Here is a 15640-nt window from a genome sequence, read left to right on the forward strand (position 1 = left end):
GCAGCCAGCATTATGGTGGGAGGAAACCTGGCAGGGCACGAAGGAAATCTACAACCATCCACAGGTTGCTGACAGACCATCCCACGTACAGCCAGAGAGGAAGCCAGCACGAGCTGGGCTTGAACCCATAGCGTGAAAGTTAATGTGTGCATGAACAGTCATATACCTAGAAGGCTGCTTGGAAGGTCAGAGCCATTTTATTTTGATTCATTCTCTCCAAAAACGATTGTGATGTTGAACACATACAACCGTGTGGTTGATCTGTTGGCAATAACATTGAGTACGAGTGGTCTTAAGTGACAGATCGTAAAATGGTCAGCCCTAAGGTCGGATACTTATTTAAGTTTTGATGGCATCGTATTATCTCCATATATATCGCAAAAAATGTATGCAGTTTTCTAACCTAATTTGTGTTTAAACGCTTAAGCTTATAGCATGCAAAACTGTTTTATTAATACACTATATATTAAAGCCATGAAATAGAAATTTTCTGGTACCCATCATGTCTTTCAAGCTAGGCAGTGATGACACATGCAAAATTCATTTTATCAACTTTTTCATTGGGATAAAGCTGGCATAGTATCACACACCTGACGTTACTGATGAACACTGTTGATAATAATGAATGGAAAATTTCAACAGATTCTATTACCACACCATAAGGTCCCTTCAGTGATGATAATAGCGCATACTGCTACCATTCAGTCAGAAAATAATCTGGTAAATCGCTGCATCTCTTGGACAGTAAGTTTGAAATGGATGAATGAAATCATCTTAAAATGTCAAGAGCCCAGATTTGACCTGAAGATATAACGTTTCTGCATTAAGCATACAACCCTGTTGTAGCAACCCTACAAAGTCACCAGCACTCTCCCGAGCTCTTGTATTTCCCGGAAAAGAACAGGGACTGTCCCAAGCCATGGCAGATATTTTACACAGATGCTGCAATGTTGTTGTTGTTGTTGTTAGGCTGTCCATAAACTTTTGTTTTATGGCATTTCTGTCTTTTTACCTGAACAGGTCAACACAGAATTTGCAAGCTTGCCTGTCAACACACAAGGTTTTGTGCATTTTGGGTAAGTGAAGGGTTTCTGTGAACACCACACAAAAGTCTGTGCCAAATGATGAAAGACATATTTCTACACGTCACTTCTCCACAGTTTGATTGTCTTGTCATTTTCAAGAGCTGCTGATGCAATGATATTTTCTGTGGGATGGCAGGCACAACAAAGCACAACATCTGAAAGAAGAAAGCAAAATCTAATCACATGAAAAAAAAAAAAAAACGAATTAAAGAAAAAAAAAATTCTTCACTTTTAAAGATTTTTTGAAGATACTATTTAATGTATTGTTTTAACTCGTATTCATGGCATATTGAGGTGTTGATGATCTAGACAACGCACTTAAGGCAGTGAACACCCACAGACCCCTGAAATGAGCCAGATAACAGTTTTGAGTGCAGACAACACATCTGGATCTTAGTGTAGATAAACCACATCATGTGTATGACACAGCATCTATGCCAAAAGATTGTAGCCCTCATCATTCACGCAAATCAGCAAATTTCTGTGTATTAATTCTCAATCTTTGTGCAGCCTGAAACTTTACGTGGACTTCGGCATAGTTTCAGGTCATAAACTTACACAGAGAAAAATACATCTAAAAACAAAATACCTAGAACTGAGCTGAATCTTGGGCTGTTGCCAAAGGCGGTGACTTTATAGCTTAGGCATGAAGAGGCATGAAGTGATGTCTTCATGTTTGCCTTCCCATAAAGCATGTTCTGCACATGCCCACTGATGCAGACAATACTGTCCACAACAAGACTTTACATATAGCACAAAAAAGTGTCAAAGTAGTTCAGAAAAGTGCCCGGGAAGTGCAACAGTATGAGGTTCAGATAAAGCCCAGAAAGGTGTTGAAATAGTCCAAAAAAGTGCCTGGGAGGTGAAACAGTACGAGGTTCAGACAAAACCCAGAAAAGTGTTGAAATAGTCCAAAAAAGTGCCTGGGAGGTGAAACAGTACGAGGTTCTGACAAAACCCAGAAAAGTGTTGAAATAGTCCAAAAAAGTGCCTGGGAGGTGAAACAGTACGAGGTTCAGACAAAACCCAGAAAAGTGTGAAAATCGATCAGAAAAAGATTCTTAGACTTGATACCAGAGTAAGGCTCAGATACTACTTCAGATATAGAGTCAGGTAGTGTGGAAAATATTTATTGGAGTATAGACTATAAACAACCTTTATTTGATGTGTAAAAACTCGCTTGTGTACAAGCACCTTTACAAATTTATATCCATTCTTACCTGTATGACCTTGCAACTTTTGCACAATTTCTTTTGTTTGTAAATTCCAGATGTACACCATGTTGTCTTCTGATCCAGAAACGATCCACTGTTCAGGTAAAAAAAAACAAACACGTTTATATTTTCATCTCAGACTCATGAAAATTACTTTACTAGCTTATTACTAGCTCTTTTCTCGACTACCAGCACTTAGATTGACAGCTATTGTGTCATATGACCACAAGACTACACTTATGAATGGACCTGAATCTATCATAGGTAGCGGTTGGGGACTGATTGTTTGTAAACAAACACGCTGTGGCTTGGAAAATTCTGCTCGAAAGTTGAAAGTTTACTACACGAATAAGGGACACAGCTGAAAGCTGTAATTTTGCACATAAGCTGTATTCCACGAACTCTGTCATATTGTGGGTGTTTCAATATTCAAACCTAGATCCGACTACCTCACTTTAATTCCTACATTAGGTCAGGTCTAAAATAAAGACATATTCAACTGAAATTTTGCTAAAGGATACATGAAACACATACTAAAATTTACAAACTCTAAATTATAACTCTAACTCTAAATAATTAAGATGACTTGTAATTTGTTTTTTTTGTTTTGTTTTGCGATGGTGAAAGCAGGTGAAAGAAACAGCACCTACAAATCCGCCCACAAGTTTACTGGCCCATCCATACATCTACTGGTCCGCCAAAAAGTTTACTGGTCTGCCCATAAGTTTACTGGTCTGCCCATAAGCTTACTGGTCTGCCCATAAGCTTACTGGTCTGCCCATAAGCTTACTGGTCTGCCCATAAGTTTACTGGTCTGCCCATAAGCTTACTGGTCTGCCCATAAGTTTACTGGTCTGCCCAAAAGTGTACTGGTCTGCCCATAAGTTTACTGGGGTGCCCATAACTTTACTGTAAACTTACCTTTCCTCCTGTCACTGAGAAATTTGCAAAGATACAATACTTTTCATTTTTATGTCCTGTGTACGTCTTCAAGCACTGCAGAAGAAAGAAAGAGAAAAAAATAAACAGACATACAAATGTTATAAATTTGTTAGCATTTATATTAATTCAGAAAAAAGCCAGCTGTTGTAAAACCGAGTTTAAAAGTTGAAACAATTACCCTTATTCCTCTAATCTGACTTTGTTAACAGACTTTTCCGAAAACCTTTTCCAATGAAAATTACTTTGGTGAAACAAATAAATATTTTCCTCAACGAACTAACAACTTGTTTTAGTCGGCAAAAAATAAATATTGCTGTGTTTTCTTACATACTACATGTGCCATTATCAAACCTTTACATACATCCTCGTCAATGTGAAAAGAAGAAATTCTCACTGGTAAGATTTCTGAAGACAGCTGGACATAACATTGCCACTGACAGAGTCCTACTGATTCTTGATTATAACATCATGAAATCTAGAGGGCGATTTCTGTTTGAGATTTTTTAAAAATTACTTCTGCCATTCTTTCACACAAGTGAGACACAAGGTCTCCATGTAGCAGGATAGTTTGAAAGCTGACATTTACACATGCAATGCTGTCACACAGGAATGCCAATTGATTACAAAGATGTGATCAAATACCTAGTAACTCTCCCATCATGATCTATGACCCTGAAAGCTTACCTTTCCCTTACTGTAGTCCCATAATTTCAGTGTGCTAAAAAGGAGAGCAGAACTTGGTTACATTTATTGTCTGTGAACTGCCACTTTAAAACAAGGTCAAAACTGTAATATGCTCAAAATTTAAGGAAAACATTTCCTCCAACCATAAACTAGACAGCTGTCATAAAAATTAATCTTGAAAAAAGTTTGTGGAGTTTCCTTGAAATATTAAATTTCAAAAGGCATGGAATGAATTAAAATTAATCTTCTAACCACTTTCTGGAGTTTCCTTAAAAAGCATGCTGACAAAGGGTGACTAGACCGTGTGAAATAGCATACCCGATTTGCTGTTGGCCATGGGCGGTACTAAAGTTAAATTTCAAAAAGGCACGGAGTGAATGTAGTTTTGGCACTTTTTGCCCTGTCTGGCAAGTTTACAACTATATATCAAGCCAGACCTGGACACTGATTTCAATCTAATATATATAATGATTTATTTTTTCTGCTTTTGTTTTGAGATCAGCAGTAAGTTGTTTTTCTCATTATTTTTCATAAAATCTAGAAATAAATTCTTTGGTTGGGTATATCAGTATTATATTTTATCATAAAGAATTTACATCACTTACTTGTCCAATGTAGCTGCTAAGATGTATTTTCCATTTGGTGAAAATTTGACAAAAGAAACCGGAGGGTTGTCATCATCTGAAGAAAAAAGACCCATTGTACTCAACAGAACAGCCATCAAAAATGTTTGTAATTTTGCAGTCCATCTATGTCTATTCACAGAATTTGGCATAGTAGTTTTGGGCAAAAATAAACAGTAATACTCTAATAAGGGGACACAGCTCAGTAAAATAAAAAAATAAAATAAAAAATATCATGCTTACTACTCAAGCCCAGGTAGAAGAGTTTTAAAGACGATTTCTTGGTTATCGACAGATGGATGGATGCATGTGATCACAACAATTACTTCAATAAATATTGGCTAAGAATTAAACAGTGAAATATGAGCTTTGGCAAAAATTCCCTTGAGAAAAAAAAAAACACAAGAAAAATCATTCCTTACCTATAAGTGTTTTTAAGCACTGACCCGATGCTGTGTCCCATATCCGACTGAAAATAAAATACAAAACATCTGTTATCACTGAAGATTATTAAACCATACTTTTACAGCATAGTCAAGAATATTTCACTTATATGCCGGCAGCCAGCCTTATGGTGGCAGGAAACCCAGGACCATCTGCAGGTTGCTGGAAGACTTTACCACTTACAGCCACAGGGAAAATACTGTTTGAAGGCAAGTGTTGTACTTCATGTAAGACAACATGAGATCACCCCTGACCTATGCTCAAGAACAATGGAATCACAGAATCCAAAAATTCACTGTATTGAACCCATGTATTGTGTGACAGTGTCATAGTGGCCTTGTCAACCACTTTGTCATGACAAATTTGCTTATCTAGATTGGAAAACATAGGGTCAAAAGGCATTCATCTGTAGTGAGTCTTAAACAAATGAGCCATAGAGAGTCATACAAGATCTGTGTTTCATAAAATGTTTTCAATCACCTAAGCCAAGCTCTCAATGAACAATCGCAACAAAGCTATGTTGTAGTTAACAGCGTAGATCTTAGCTTCAATACCAGTCAAGATCTGGTGCATTCAGCAAAAAATGATGGGAGAAAACCACTGTTCCTCAGTAAATAACTGACACACTTTTTCACACATGACACAGATATTCAGTTGCAAAGAGCGCTTAGTCTGTATGTTATACTGGTGGGAGGCAACTTGTCTCCAGTTAACTTCGTATAATCCTCACCAGCACTGTCAGCCACACATACACCACCACGACCAAGAGAATCAATTTGAAGAATTATTTTAATACGATTGAGGATGAACAAACTTGTTTTCTAGCGATTTATAGGCAAACATCTTTAGGGCCACAGACCAAAAGTCATTAAAATAAAGTGTATGTCAGGTTCAAAGACCACTGCCCACGACAATAGTTCAAATTATTTCTTAAGAATTTTTCCAACCCAGTAAATGCTTTCAAAACTTCAGATTTCTCCGTTATATGTTGTCAGTCAGTGGGTATCCTTGAAATTTTCCCAGAAAGGGCTAAATGGTCTTTTAACTGGCATATATATACATAAGTATATATATATATACTTTCAACTGTTAGTACTTTCTTTGCCATTATTAATCACTTGGCCTCAACCCAATGCATTTAAACAAAGTGTACCTTCAGGATGTACTGTAATCAAACATTTTCGCATGTTTGCAACGTGTCTACTCCAGCATATTCTGAGGGCATTATTCTGTGTAGACTGATAAAATTACACTTTTTGTGAAGCTCTGAAATTGGCCAATTCCACCAATGTAGATTTGTCTCCATAAAATTAAAAATGTGCATAAAATGCTCAGAACGTTTGCTCTTTCATATGCGAAAAGCTTGAGGAATTAAGGCAATGCATTACCATAAGCCATCATAACTGCTGGAGACTATCAGTGAACCATCTCTGTTGAAATGAACCTAGAAAATCAAGAAGATGATGAACTGTGATAACCATATACATTTCTGACAAGCACAAAATACTTCAGATTACAAACTTTGTATGAGAATGAACTCATCTGTTTCTTTACCACATGTATAGGATGTAGCTTATATGTTTTTTTGTTTGTTTATGGATTTTGTTTGACGTTTTACACCATACTTAAGAATATTTTGCTTATACAACAGTGGTCAGGACTAGGAGCAAAGGAAACCAGACAAGGCATGAAGAAAATGACTGCACCTTACCCTATACACCTCAGAGTCACATGCATGTCATTTTTCATACCTTTAATGCTTGCCCGAGTTTGAAATTTTAAAAATGTTTACATTTTATCAATTTCATGTTAAAATTGCTTTATTACTTATATTACTTTATGAACTTACAGCTGTGACTGGATCGGAGTGAGCAGGTAATGTCTTCAAACATTTTCCGGTCTTAACATCCCAGATTCTCACACTCTCATCAAACTGTAATAAAATACAAAAGAAGACATATGTATACTCATTTGCTGAGTATGCACTCAAGAATTTCAATGAGATGACAGTCAGTTTTCTGGCTGGAGAAAGCAGACAAAGTCACCGCACTGAACATAGTTTGATTCTAGTATTACGTTAGCACAAACTCCAGTGGGATGAAAGGCATTTTTTTTTTTAATCACAAAAAGAACCCAAAAAACCCAAAAGAATGTTTACACAAGACAGCAAATCTACGATAAAACTATAATCAAATACGACCCACAAACCCAAAGAAAAGCAAAATATGAGGGTTGTTTTTGGGTGCAACCTAGTACCACCTAGTGTATCTACTTTCACACTGAACACCTGAATAGATGGAGGGCTGCCACATACATTATTACAAGCACCTTCTATTTATTTATTTATTTATTTATTTGATTGGTGTTTTACGCCGTACTCAAGAATATTTCACTTATACGACAGCGGCCAGCATTATGGTGGGTGGAAACCGGGCCAGAGCATGGGGGAAAACCCAAGACCATCCGCAGGTTGCTGCAGACCTTAACACGTACGGCCGGAGAGGAAGCCAGCATGAGCTGGACTTGAACTCACAGCGGCCGCATTGGTGAGAGACTCCTGGGTCATTACGCTGCGCTAGCCCACTAACCGACGAAACACCTTCCAAACTGTTGATCAAAATGAGTAATGTCTACTTTTGAGTAAAAGCTCATGCACATCGTCTCCTGGCTAATATTTCTGTATAATGACGTAACTATAGCCATTCAACCTCAAGATGTTTTAATATGTATCTACCCACAATGAAACAGGTGTATGATGGTCACTTATTTACTTTTTAGATTTAACAGAACTTACTCAAAATAATTGAAGAAAATCTAAATCTTTAACATTATCCTAATAACAATGTTAAGGATTGCATATTCACTGTCCTTAACATGGAACTTCCCAAATGTTTATTTAAATTGAAAATCAGACATTTTTGTACGCAGATGACCTTTACATATACCTTGTGTTTGCAAACTTACCGATCCAGAGACAATGAGATTTGACTGAGGGTTAAAGTTGCAGCAAAACACGTAGTTGCTATGTCCTTTTAAGGTTTTCAAACATTTTCCCTGTAAAAAAACAGAAAGAACATTTCCGGCTTGATTCGCAAATTAAAAGATCTACATGTATCTTGCAAACATGTTGTTAAAAGAATCATTTAAACAGCAAAAGAAGAACGAATTTACCATGATTCTTTATCTTGAATTGAATTACATATACAAACAACAACTTGCCAATCTCTGTCAGCACTTTCAAGTTTCTGCGGGAATTCACTGTAAACTTACTGTGGCGAGGTCCCATATTTTGAGCGTTTTGTCGTCTGAGGCAGAAACAAGTAACCTGCTGTCTGTGGACCAGGCCACATCTGAAATACCCTGTGGAGGAGAACAACAACAGTTACCCAAAGCCTAAAGCAATATTAATGGGTGCAAAAGCTACAGCCTACTTTACAAAGGCTGGTAAGCTAGACAAGTTTTCACCCATGATTGGGGAATATATAAGAAACAACTAAGGTTGATATCTTAATGAACTTGTTATTAATCTTCATTTACTGTAAACGATTTAAAATTTCGTCCATGGCTGAGATGCTCATTTTTCCAAGTTTTTGAGTCAGATTGATCTTGTAAAGGTCAGTGGTGTAACTTAACTTTTTGTAGTGCTTTCTCTCAGGGCAAGCTGACAATGAAAACTGCTAGCCCATTAATGACAAACATTAATATTAAAATTGTACTGAATTAAAAACGACACCTGTTTCAATCAACATTTGTGCATTTTTATCTTACATGATACTGCAGTGAAGTGATTAAGGAAAAAAAATAGAGACTTCAGATTTGTGATGTGCTATTCATTCATGTAACTTTTTTCTGTGTTCAATTATAAACCATACACTGTAGTCCACTCAAATATTATCATAGGAGTGCAGATCTTTCAGCTTGGCACACAAATTAAGTTACACCACTGAAAGGTTTTGGGGTTTGTTTGCAAAGTGCTGTAGAAGGGTATTCTGCTGTAAAAACATAAGTTTTAGCACCAAAACTAATAATTTATTAATTTCATTTATCTGTTAGCATGCACTTTTTTAGGTGAAAATCTAGGACATTTATCGTATGTCACATGGATCAAGGTAGCCAAATTTTAGGGCATTTACAGTATTTGTTTCATTTATTTTTTTTTTTGGTTTGATTTGCATTTAACACTTTACTCAGCAATATTTAACCTATGATGACCACCAGGTTTGTAGATGCAGGAAACGGGATCATTGGCTGGAGAACACCACTGCCTCACATCAGACAAACTTATCGACTTGAAACTATTGATCAATTCGCGACAGCCACTATCTCTTTCTGTCACAAAGTACTTTACTTACCAGTTTATGCCCACTGATTGTCTTTTCAAACTTCCCATCATAAGCACCCCAAATTTTCACAACTTTGTCAGCAGCTGCAACAGAAGGAAAGAATAACTTTGATACTTAATTTATTCATTTATCTGATTAGGGTCTTACGCTGTACTCAAGAATATTTCACCTATACGACGGCGGCCAGCATTATAGTGGGACGAAACCGGGCAGAGCCTGAGGGAAACCCAAGACCATTCGCAGGTTGCTTGATACTTGATAATTTAAGGGAAATGATCACTAAAGACTGACTGATTAGTGCTAAACACTTTGTCAGTCACCAGTGGCTAGGAGGTTAATTGCCTCAACATTTCATCAATGGCTAAATTGCTCATTTTGCCTTATTCTGGGAGACTAATCTTAGAAGAGTACCGTATTTCAACTGAAGTTTGGCCTCTAAAAATGCACATACAGAAGCAAACGGTGATTGTGGGGAACAACATGACGATCACAATGTACGATCAACATCAACTGATTAAGGCGTTAAGGTTAAGGCGTGGTTTGCGTTTGCATAGTGAGCTTTTGTTTCTTAATAAGATGTCATAATATTCGACTTTGGCTGTGGGCTCTGTAAACTCAACTGAGACAGCAAGCCCAAAGTCGAAGAGAGCTGAGCTGGTGCGGAGTCTAGCCATGTACATGTACCATGTCCATAACGAGTGAATCTGTTAACCATTCTGGCCTACCAAAAACATAATTACTGTTCTGACTGACTGACAATCTTCTGACTTCTGACTAAAGCTATCTCCTTAAAGCAAGATAAATGGACATGACATGTGATATGGTTGACTTTATGAAAGGTTCTGTCTCTACTCACAAGAACTGGCAAGCCACTCTCCATTAGGACTGAACTTCACTGATGACACGGCCTTAGTATGACCTGCCAATGTGAACTTCAATGTGTAGTTGGGTTTCTGTAAAGAAAGCAAAGACTGTATTAATGTAGTGACAAACGAGTGCAACCTTCTAATAGTTCTATTTATTTTATTTATTTCATTGGTGTTTCACGCCGTACTCAAGAATATTTCCCTTATAAGACGGCGGCCAGCATTATGGTGGGAGGAAAATGGGCAGAGCCCGGGGGAAACCCACGACCATCTATAGGTTGCTGCAGACCTTCCCACATACAGCCGGAGAGGAAGCTAGCATGAGTTGGACTTGAACTTACAGCGACCGCATTGGTGAGAGACTCCTGGGTCATTACTCTGCGCTAGCACGATAACCAACTGAGTCACGGAGGCCCCACCTTCTAATAGCTGCGACATCCAGAAAAATGTTGATATTGCCTTTCAATTAGTCCCTTTGTTAAGTGAATGAATCTGGGCCAAATACAGCTGTTTAATTTGGATGCCCATTTAGTTGTCTAATTTGAGCTGAAATATGGTCAGATATGAAGAAACTTGAACTTTATGCCTTATACGCCAACTTTCATTGTCAAAATTGCATATAAATCTTTTCAGAGTAAGTGAACATGTTTATAGGGATATTTTTCTCAAACAGTTAAGTGGAATTTTCTCAGGCAATATTTTTCATAATTATGGCTATTTTTCAGGGTGTACTGTAATTTGGGCACCTGTAAAGGGTATCAAAATGTTCCTATATTTGACCCTGAGAACATGTTTAAAAATATGTCAAAAATTTGACTAATTTATAGACCTTAAGTGACTTAAGAGCTGTTTACTGATGCTATATGTATATGTACAAACACTTTTTACTTGTGTGTTTAAGCAGCAAGCCCAAAGTCGAAGGAGGGAAGGAGGGGCTGGGGTCATTATCCCCCAGCAGATTTTCAACCAGATAACCAATGGAAAAAGAATAACGGTAGTGAAAAGAATGAATCACTAATCCTCTCACAAATTATTTGGCTTGCTTTGCCTTTCATTTTGTCACAAAGTGGTCTGTGAAGAAACTAAATTTACAATATACATGCACATATGGCTTGCACGCAAGATGCAGGTTCAATACTGGGCTTGGTCAAGGAGTTTCAAGATTCTCATTGTTTAAGAGAATAAAAAAAAGAAAACCCATTCTGCATGAGGTCAGTAAAAAATTTTGGAGAAGGCACAATTTTTACAGGCCATTCATGTTATCCCTAACAGTACAAGTGAGAGTTGTGGGTGAGGGTGCACTAGGGGTTGTGTGTCATGATGACAGGTATGGTTGTTTACTGAGGACAGGGTATCTAAGAGCTGGGTGTGGAAGTGAGGGTCATGGAAAATGGAGCACTGCTTGTTTTAGTCGATGATGACAGGTGTGGCTGTCAGCCTTACCAAGGGTTGGGAGGGTGTCTTAGAGCTAGGTGTGGAGGTCAAGGTTGTGGATGATGGAGCGCTGGTGGTTGTGTTTGACGACAGTGGTTTCGCATCTGTCCCTCCATCGGAAGTCTTCGTCCCAGAGCTTTCTTCTGTAGACATTTTGCTGAAAGTATACATTGTCAAAACATTAATTTATTTATTAGATATGTGTCTTGTGTTGAGCTCAAGAAAAAAACAGTATATGAGGATGATCAGGTTTAGTGGATGACACAGCAGAAATCTGGCACATCCTGAGGAGTATTCCCACCTCACATACTAAGGGAATATACTAAAAATTGACAAAATATATGTACAAGTAGGAGTACATCTGGTTATAGAGCTGAACTTTCACGGCGCCGATTATGTAAAATCCCACCCGCAGCAACACCAATGGCATCACATGGGGCCACAAGTAAACTGTTTGCTGCTGTGTTTTAATGTATATATATATTATAATTTAGAAATCCTATCCATGCTAGTGAGAGTAAAGGTGCTCTGTGTTGAACTCTTTTGTGTGGTGTATATTTGATCCTGCGTATAAATGTTGTGCTTTGGTCCAAGCACGAATGACTGACGTCTCATAGTTACATTCTTCCTCACTCCTGCACATGCTTGTGTAAGCAGAGAAAGAAGAAAACATATTCTCACTAATCTGAGGCATAACTTTGCCCCTTTTTTCGATTTCCCATTTATGGGACAAACAGAATCTCAAGACTCATGATCCTGTAGAATCAAATTTATTTAACTCGAGTCAAAAATTTCATTTGCTCGAAACAAACAAAATTCTTTACCTCTCGTTTAATAAATTTGATACTACAGGGAGATTCGTTGGAGATCCTCTATTTATCTGTTAGTTTGTGAGAGAGGGAACTCCCGAGACCCCTGAAATGTTGGTTGGGTTTGAATTTAATTTAATTAAACTACGATAGAAAATGGTTCTGATTATGATTTTTACTGGATTCCAAAGTTCAAGGTAATGCCCTGATTCTTTTTACCTGCAATGATAACCATCATCTAAATATACCATGTTTTCGGTAACACAAATGAAGACGTATGTCAAAACATGTGGACACCCATCCTGATTGAGATGCTGGCACATGATGAATGTTGTTGTTGTCGCGTTAATATGGGTCAATATTGTCTCAGAGATCACTCCTGTTTTTTTTTTTATAGTTTTTTACTGATTTAAATGTCAGTTGTTCAATCACAAAAATGTACTGATGAATGCTTACCACTTCACTGTAACTCCTTTCAAATGGTTAATTTTTTACACCAAGGGAAACAACTTTTCGTTTTCACCATTTACCCGCAAAATATTACGCATGCGCAATTGACGCTTGTGAAATACGCTATCGCGAGACTTTTCACCACTCCTCCTTGTTTCAAGTCATTTATTTTCGCCCTTCGGTCTGTGTTCACGATGCAATGCAGCTCATAGTATATGGGAGTTGAACCTAACTCTATATCCGATCACAGTGTATTAATTGCATGCAAGGAGTAATGTATTTTGTTTAAATTTAGACCACGAGATTTCCCTTCCGAAGTCAGATGACCTCGAAATGCCAATCACCTTGGCCGTCGTGGAACAACGGCTCAAGGTGCTCGCGTTTAGCCCCGCACATCTTAATCGTTTTCCCTAGTTTTTTTTTGGAAATGTTTTCACTATTTTTAGATGTTGACATTTGTTAGACTTTTATGAAGGTCTTAGGTAGGTTAGTGTTTCAAATGGAGTGAATTTCAGGCAGAACAAGACGATTTTCTGTTCAGTAATTGTCATGTGATGTGGGTTGACCAATCAAATTAATCGGGTTTGAAACGAGCATATATAAATCCATGAAAGCAAGAGAGGTATTCTGCGATGCTGGTGACAAACCTCGGGGAAGAGGCAAGAAATCCCGAAGATATTATGACTCGAAGACCCATCCGGCGCTGGAAGGATACCAGCATATGGGCCAACCTCCAGTTCAGGGTACATCATGTCGATTTTTACTCTTTAATGTCGTAAAAGTAATGGAATATGTGTCATTCTGGAGTAGGGGTCATCGACATAACGCTGTCCGCCATTTTTTGCATGGTCGTGTTGAACATCAGCTCCCGATATTTCTATACCAAATGGTGTCGTAGAAAAAACGCCACTGAGTGGTTGTTCAAATGAACTCTAAGCATTCCAACATAAGGATTAAACATTGAAAGCCCCGATCTTTGACCCTGGTTTGGCGTACGAACTGCGTATCGCTTTTGGACTAAGTGCGAATAAAATCCTATTGTTGCATCAACACACTGACAGCGTTATTTTCATTTTGCCAGTCGGCCCCGGCCCCTGCATGAAGCTTTATGGTCTTTTCCCTAGTTAGTGGTTAGATCTATTACTCAATAACCATTTTTTCAGGCTTCATATTGTGAAGTTAGCTTGTGTAATGTGGTTATTTGTGAAATACATGTGGTGTTGTAGAGTTGATTACCAGAAATCTTAATGTGGGTTATTCCGAAAGGCTAGGTCATAGGCGGATGTATCCGTCCCCAATGACTCACGCTGTTTGGAATGGCAGATCTGCCCAACAACTGTTAACATGTCAGCATGTCAACCTTTGTAACTTCCTAGTTTAGTGCAAGTGTTGTTGTTGTTGACTCGCCTTGTGCATGTTCATTTGCGGAAAATCTGCTTATCAGGCATAAGTATGACAATGATGGCTGCCCATTGTAATTCTCTGGTGTCTTGTTGCCATTTATTACATTCATAAATGGGCAAGAATTCCTCTGCTGTAGCTGAATTAGTCAGAACGCCTTCTATATATGATGCATGTTCAAGCTAGTGGCATGGGCTTCGATGTGTCGGCGATCATATTGTATTCTGTATGTAAAAGGCCTTTAAAAGGTGTTAAATGTTGCTATTGCGAAATACACACTTCAACATTATTTTCTGGACTTTAAAGGTTGTAAATTGATTGCATGTAAATATGATTGTTGTTGTATAGAGAAATGAATGCGGCGATCTGTTGTGGACATGATACTTCTGACAAAGATCGCACAGTTAGCCCACTGATATTGATCATGTACTTCTTAGAAATAACTAGGCTTATGGGGACGCATATATGGCACTCTGACTGACTAGTAGTTGTACTGCACACACGTTGGACCACAGATGTTTTGGTGGAGGGCGTTTTGACCTGATCCCCTATAGCTATAATGGTGACGTGACTACATTGAGACATGAAGTCGTGTTCATTTCGTTGTCAGAACCGGTACGTTGTCTGATAATGTTACAATAACCTTCAGTATGTATAGTAGATGTGACATTAAAAATTAACAATGCAGCTACAGGTGTTCACTGGTGAATAATTTCTCACTCTATTTGTAAGCTTAAAACTTGAAAAAATACTGCTTGCTTTTACTGAACAGGTTTATATTTATCAGTTGAAAAAGATGGTACACTGCACAAAATTACACTTGTTAGGAACATGGTGTTACAAGTGTAGGCCTATGTAGATGTTAGAAAATGTGTGTGGAGTGAACCCAGGTTTCCGTCCTGAGCCACTTGGAACCTTACATTGCCAAATTTTTTTTAGGCTGAACAGTATTCATTTGTACAGACCCAAAATCAAATACCTGAAATAAGCTGGATTTGAATGGATGATTATGGCTTAATGCCACTTCGGCTATTATTGCATCCATAGTCTGGTGAGCTCTGGACTTGCCTTACAAGGAAAACGTCATTCACCCAAGCTATGTTATAATGTATAAGTTGTCTCTAAAATAAGTTACATTCTGTGAATGTTAATGGTAAGAGAGGCTTGCTAAGCAGGATTTTGTTAATGCATGGTTATTTCGCGGACAGAAAAAACATGGTTAATATGTTAAATGGTACTGGTATTCAACTCGCTCAGAAAACATGAGCGACAGTATTTTGAGAGTAGGGGTATATGAACAGACTTCAGGAACGTCCGTGACTTTGCACAGATTTGCGCGGATGAC

General features: G+C 38.0%; 2 protein-coding genes across 8 annotated transcripts in view; one reads left to right on the forward strand and one right to left on the reverse strand.

Moving 5' to 3' along the window:
- Positions 1-150: 150 nt before the first annotated feature.
- On the reverse strand, positions 151-14148 carry LOC135480114 (WD repeat-containing protein 5). 2 transcript variants are annotated; one of them, XM_064759878.1, is made up of 14 exons: positions 14131-14148; positions 11645-11792; positions 10192-10288; positions 9345-9418; positions 8263-8352; positions 7957-8046; positions 6842-6925; positions 6381-6436; positions 4971-5017; positions 4531-4606; positions 3926-3959; positions 3221-3295; positions 2306-2393; positions 151-1240 (listed from the first exon to the last, which is right to left on the reverse strand). In XM_064759878.1, exons 2-14 carry the CDS (start codon positions 11786-11788, stop codon positions 1140-1142), a joined length of 1056 nt encoding a protein of 351 aa, XP_064615948.1. In that variant the 5' UTR covers positions 11789-11792; positions 14131-14148; the 3' UTR covers positions 151-1139. The 2 variants fall into 2 exon arrangements, with proteins under 2 accessions (XP_064615948.1, XP_064615947.1); XM_064759877.1 differs by lacking the exon at positions 14131-14148 and adding an exon at positions 12901-13002.
- Positions 13257-15640, forward strand: part of LOC135480113 (bromodomain-containing protein 3-like) — a 37665-nt gene continuing 35281 nt past the window's right edge. For all 6 annotated transcript variants that reach the window (XM_064759871.1, XM_064759874.1, XM_064759872.1 and 3 more), the window contains exon 1: positions 13257-13637. In XM_064759871.1, the coding sequence (XP_064615941.1) occupies positions 13527-13637 (111 nt within the window). In that variant the 5' untranslated portion in view covers positions 13257-13526. The remainder of the gene's footprint in view (positions 13638-15640) is intronic.

Source organism: Liolophura sinensis, chromosome 13 (genome assembly GCF_032854445.1).
Source record: "Liolophura sinensis isolate JHLJ2023 chromosome 13, CUHK_Ljap_v2, whole genome shotgun sequence".
In the NCBI taxonomy this organism is placed as follows: domain Eukaryota; kingdom Metazoa; phylum Mollusca; class Polyplacophora; order Chitonida; family Chitonidae; genus Liolophura; species Liolophura sinensis.

Excerpts from the sequence above, each read along its gene's own strand:
- LOC135480114 (XM_064759878.1), bottom strand. The coding sequence starts at position 11,788 with ATGTCTACAGAAGAAAGCTCTGGGACGAAGACTTCCGATGGAGGGACA. Across the intron at positions 10,289-11,644 it reads AGACACCCTCCCAACCCTTG|AAACCCAACTACACATTGAA; the intron begins GTAAGGCTGACA and ends CTTTCTTTACAG. Across the intron at positions 9,419-10,191 it reads AGAGTGGCTTGCCAGTTCTT|CTGCTGACAAAGTTGTGAAA; the intron begins GTGAGTAGAGAC and ends CTTCTGTTGCAG.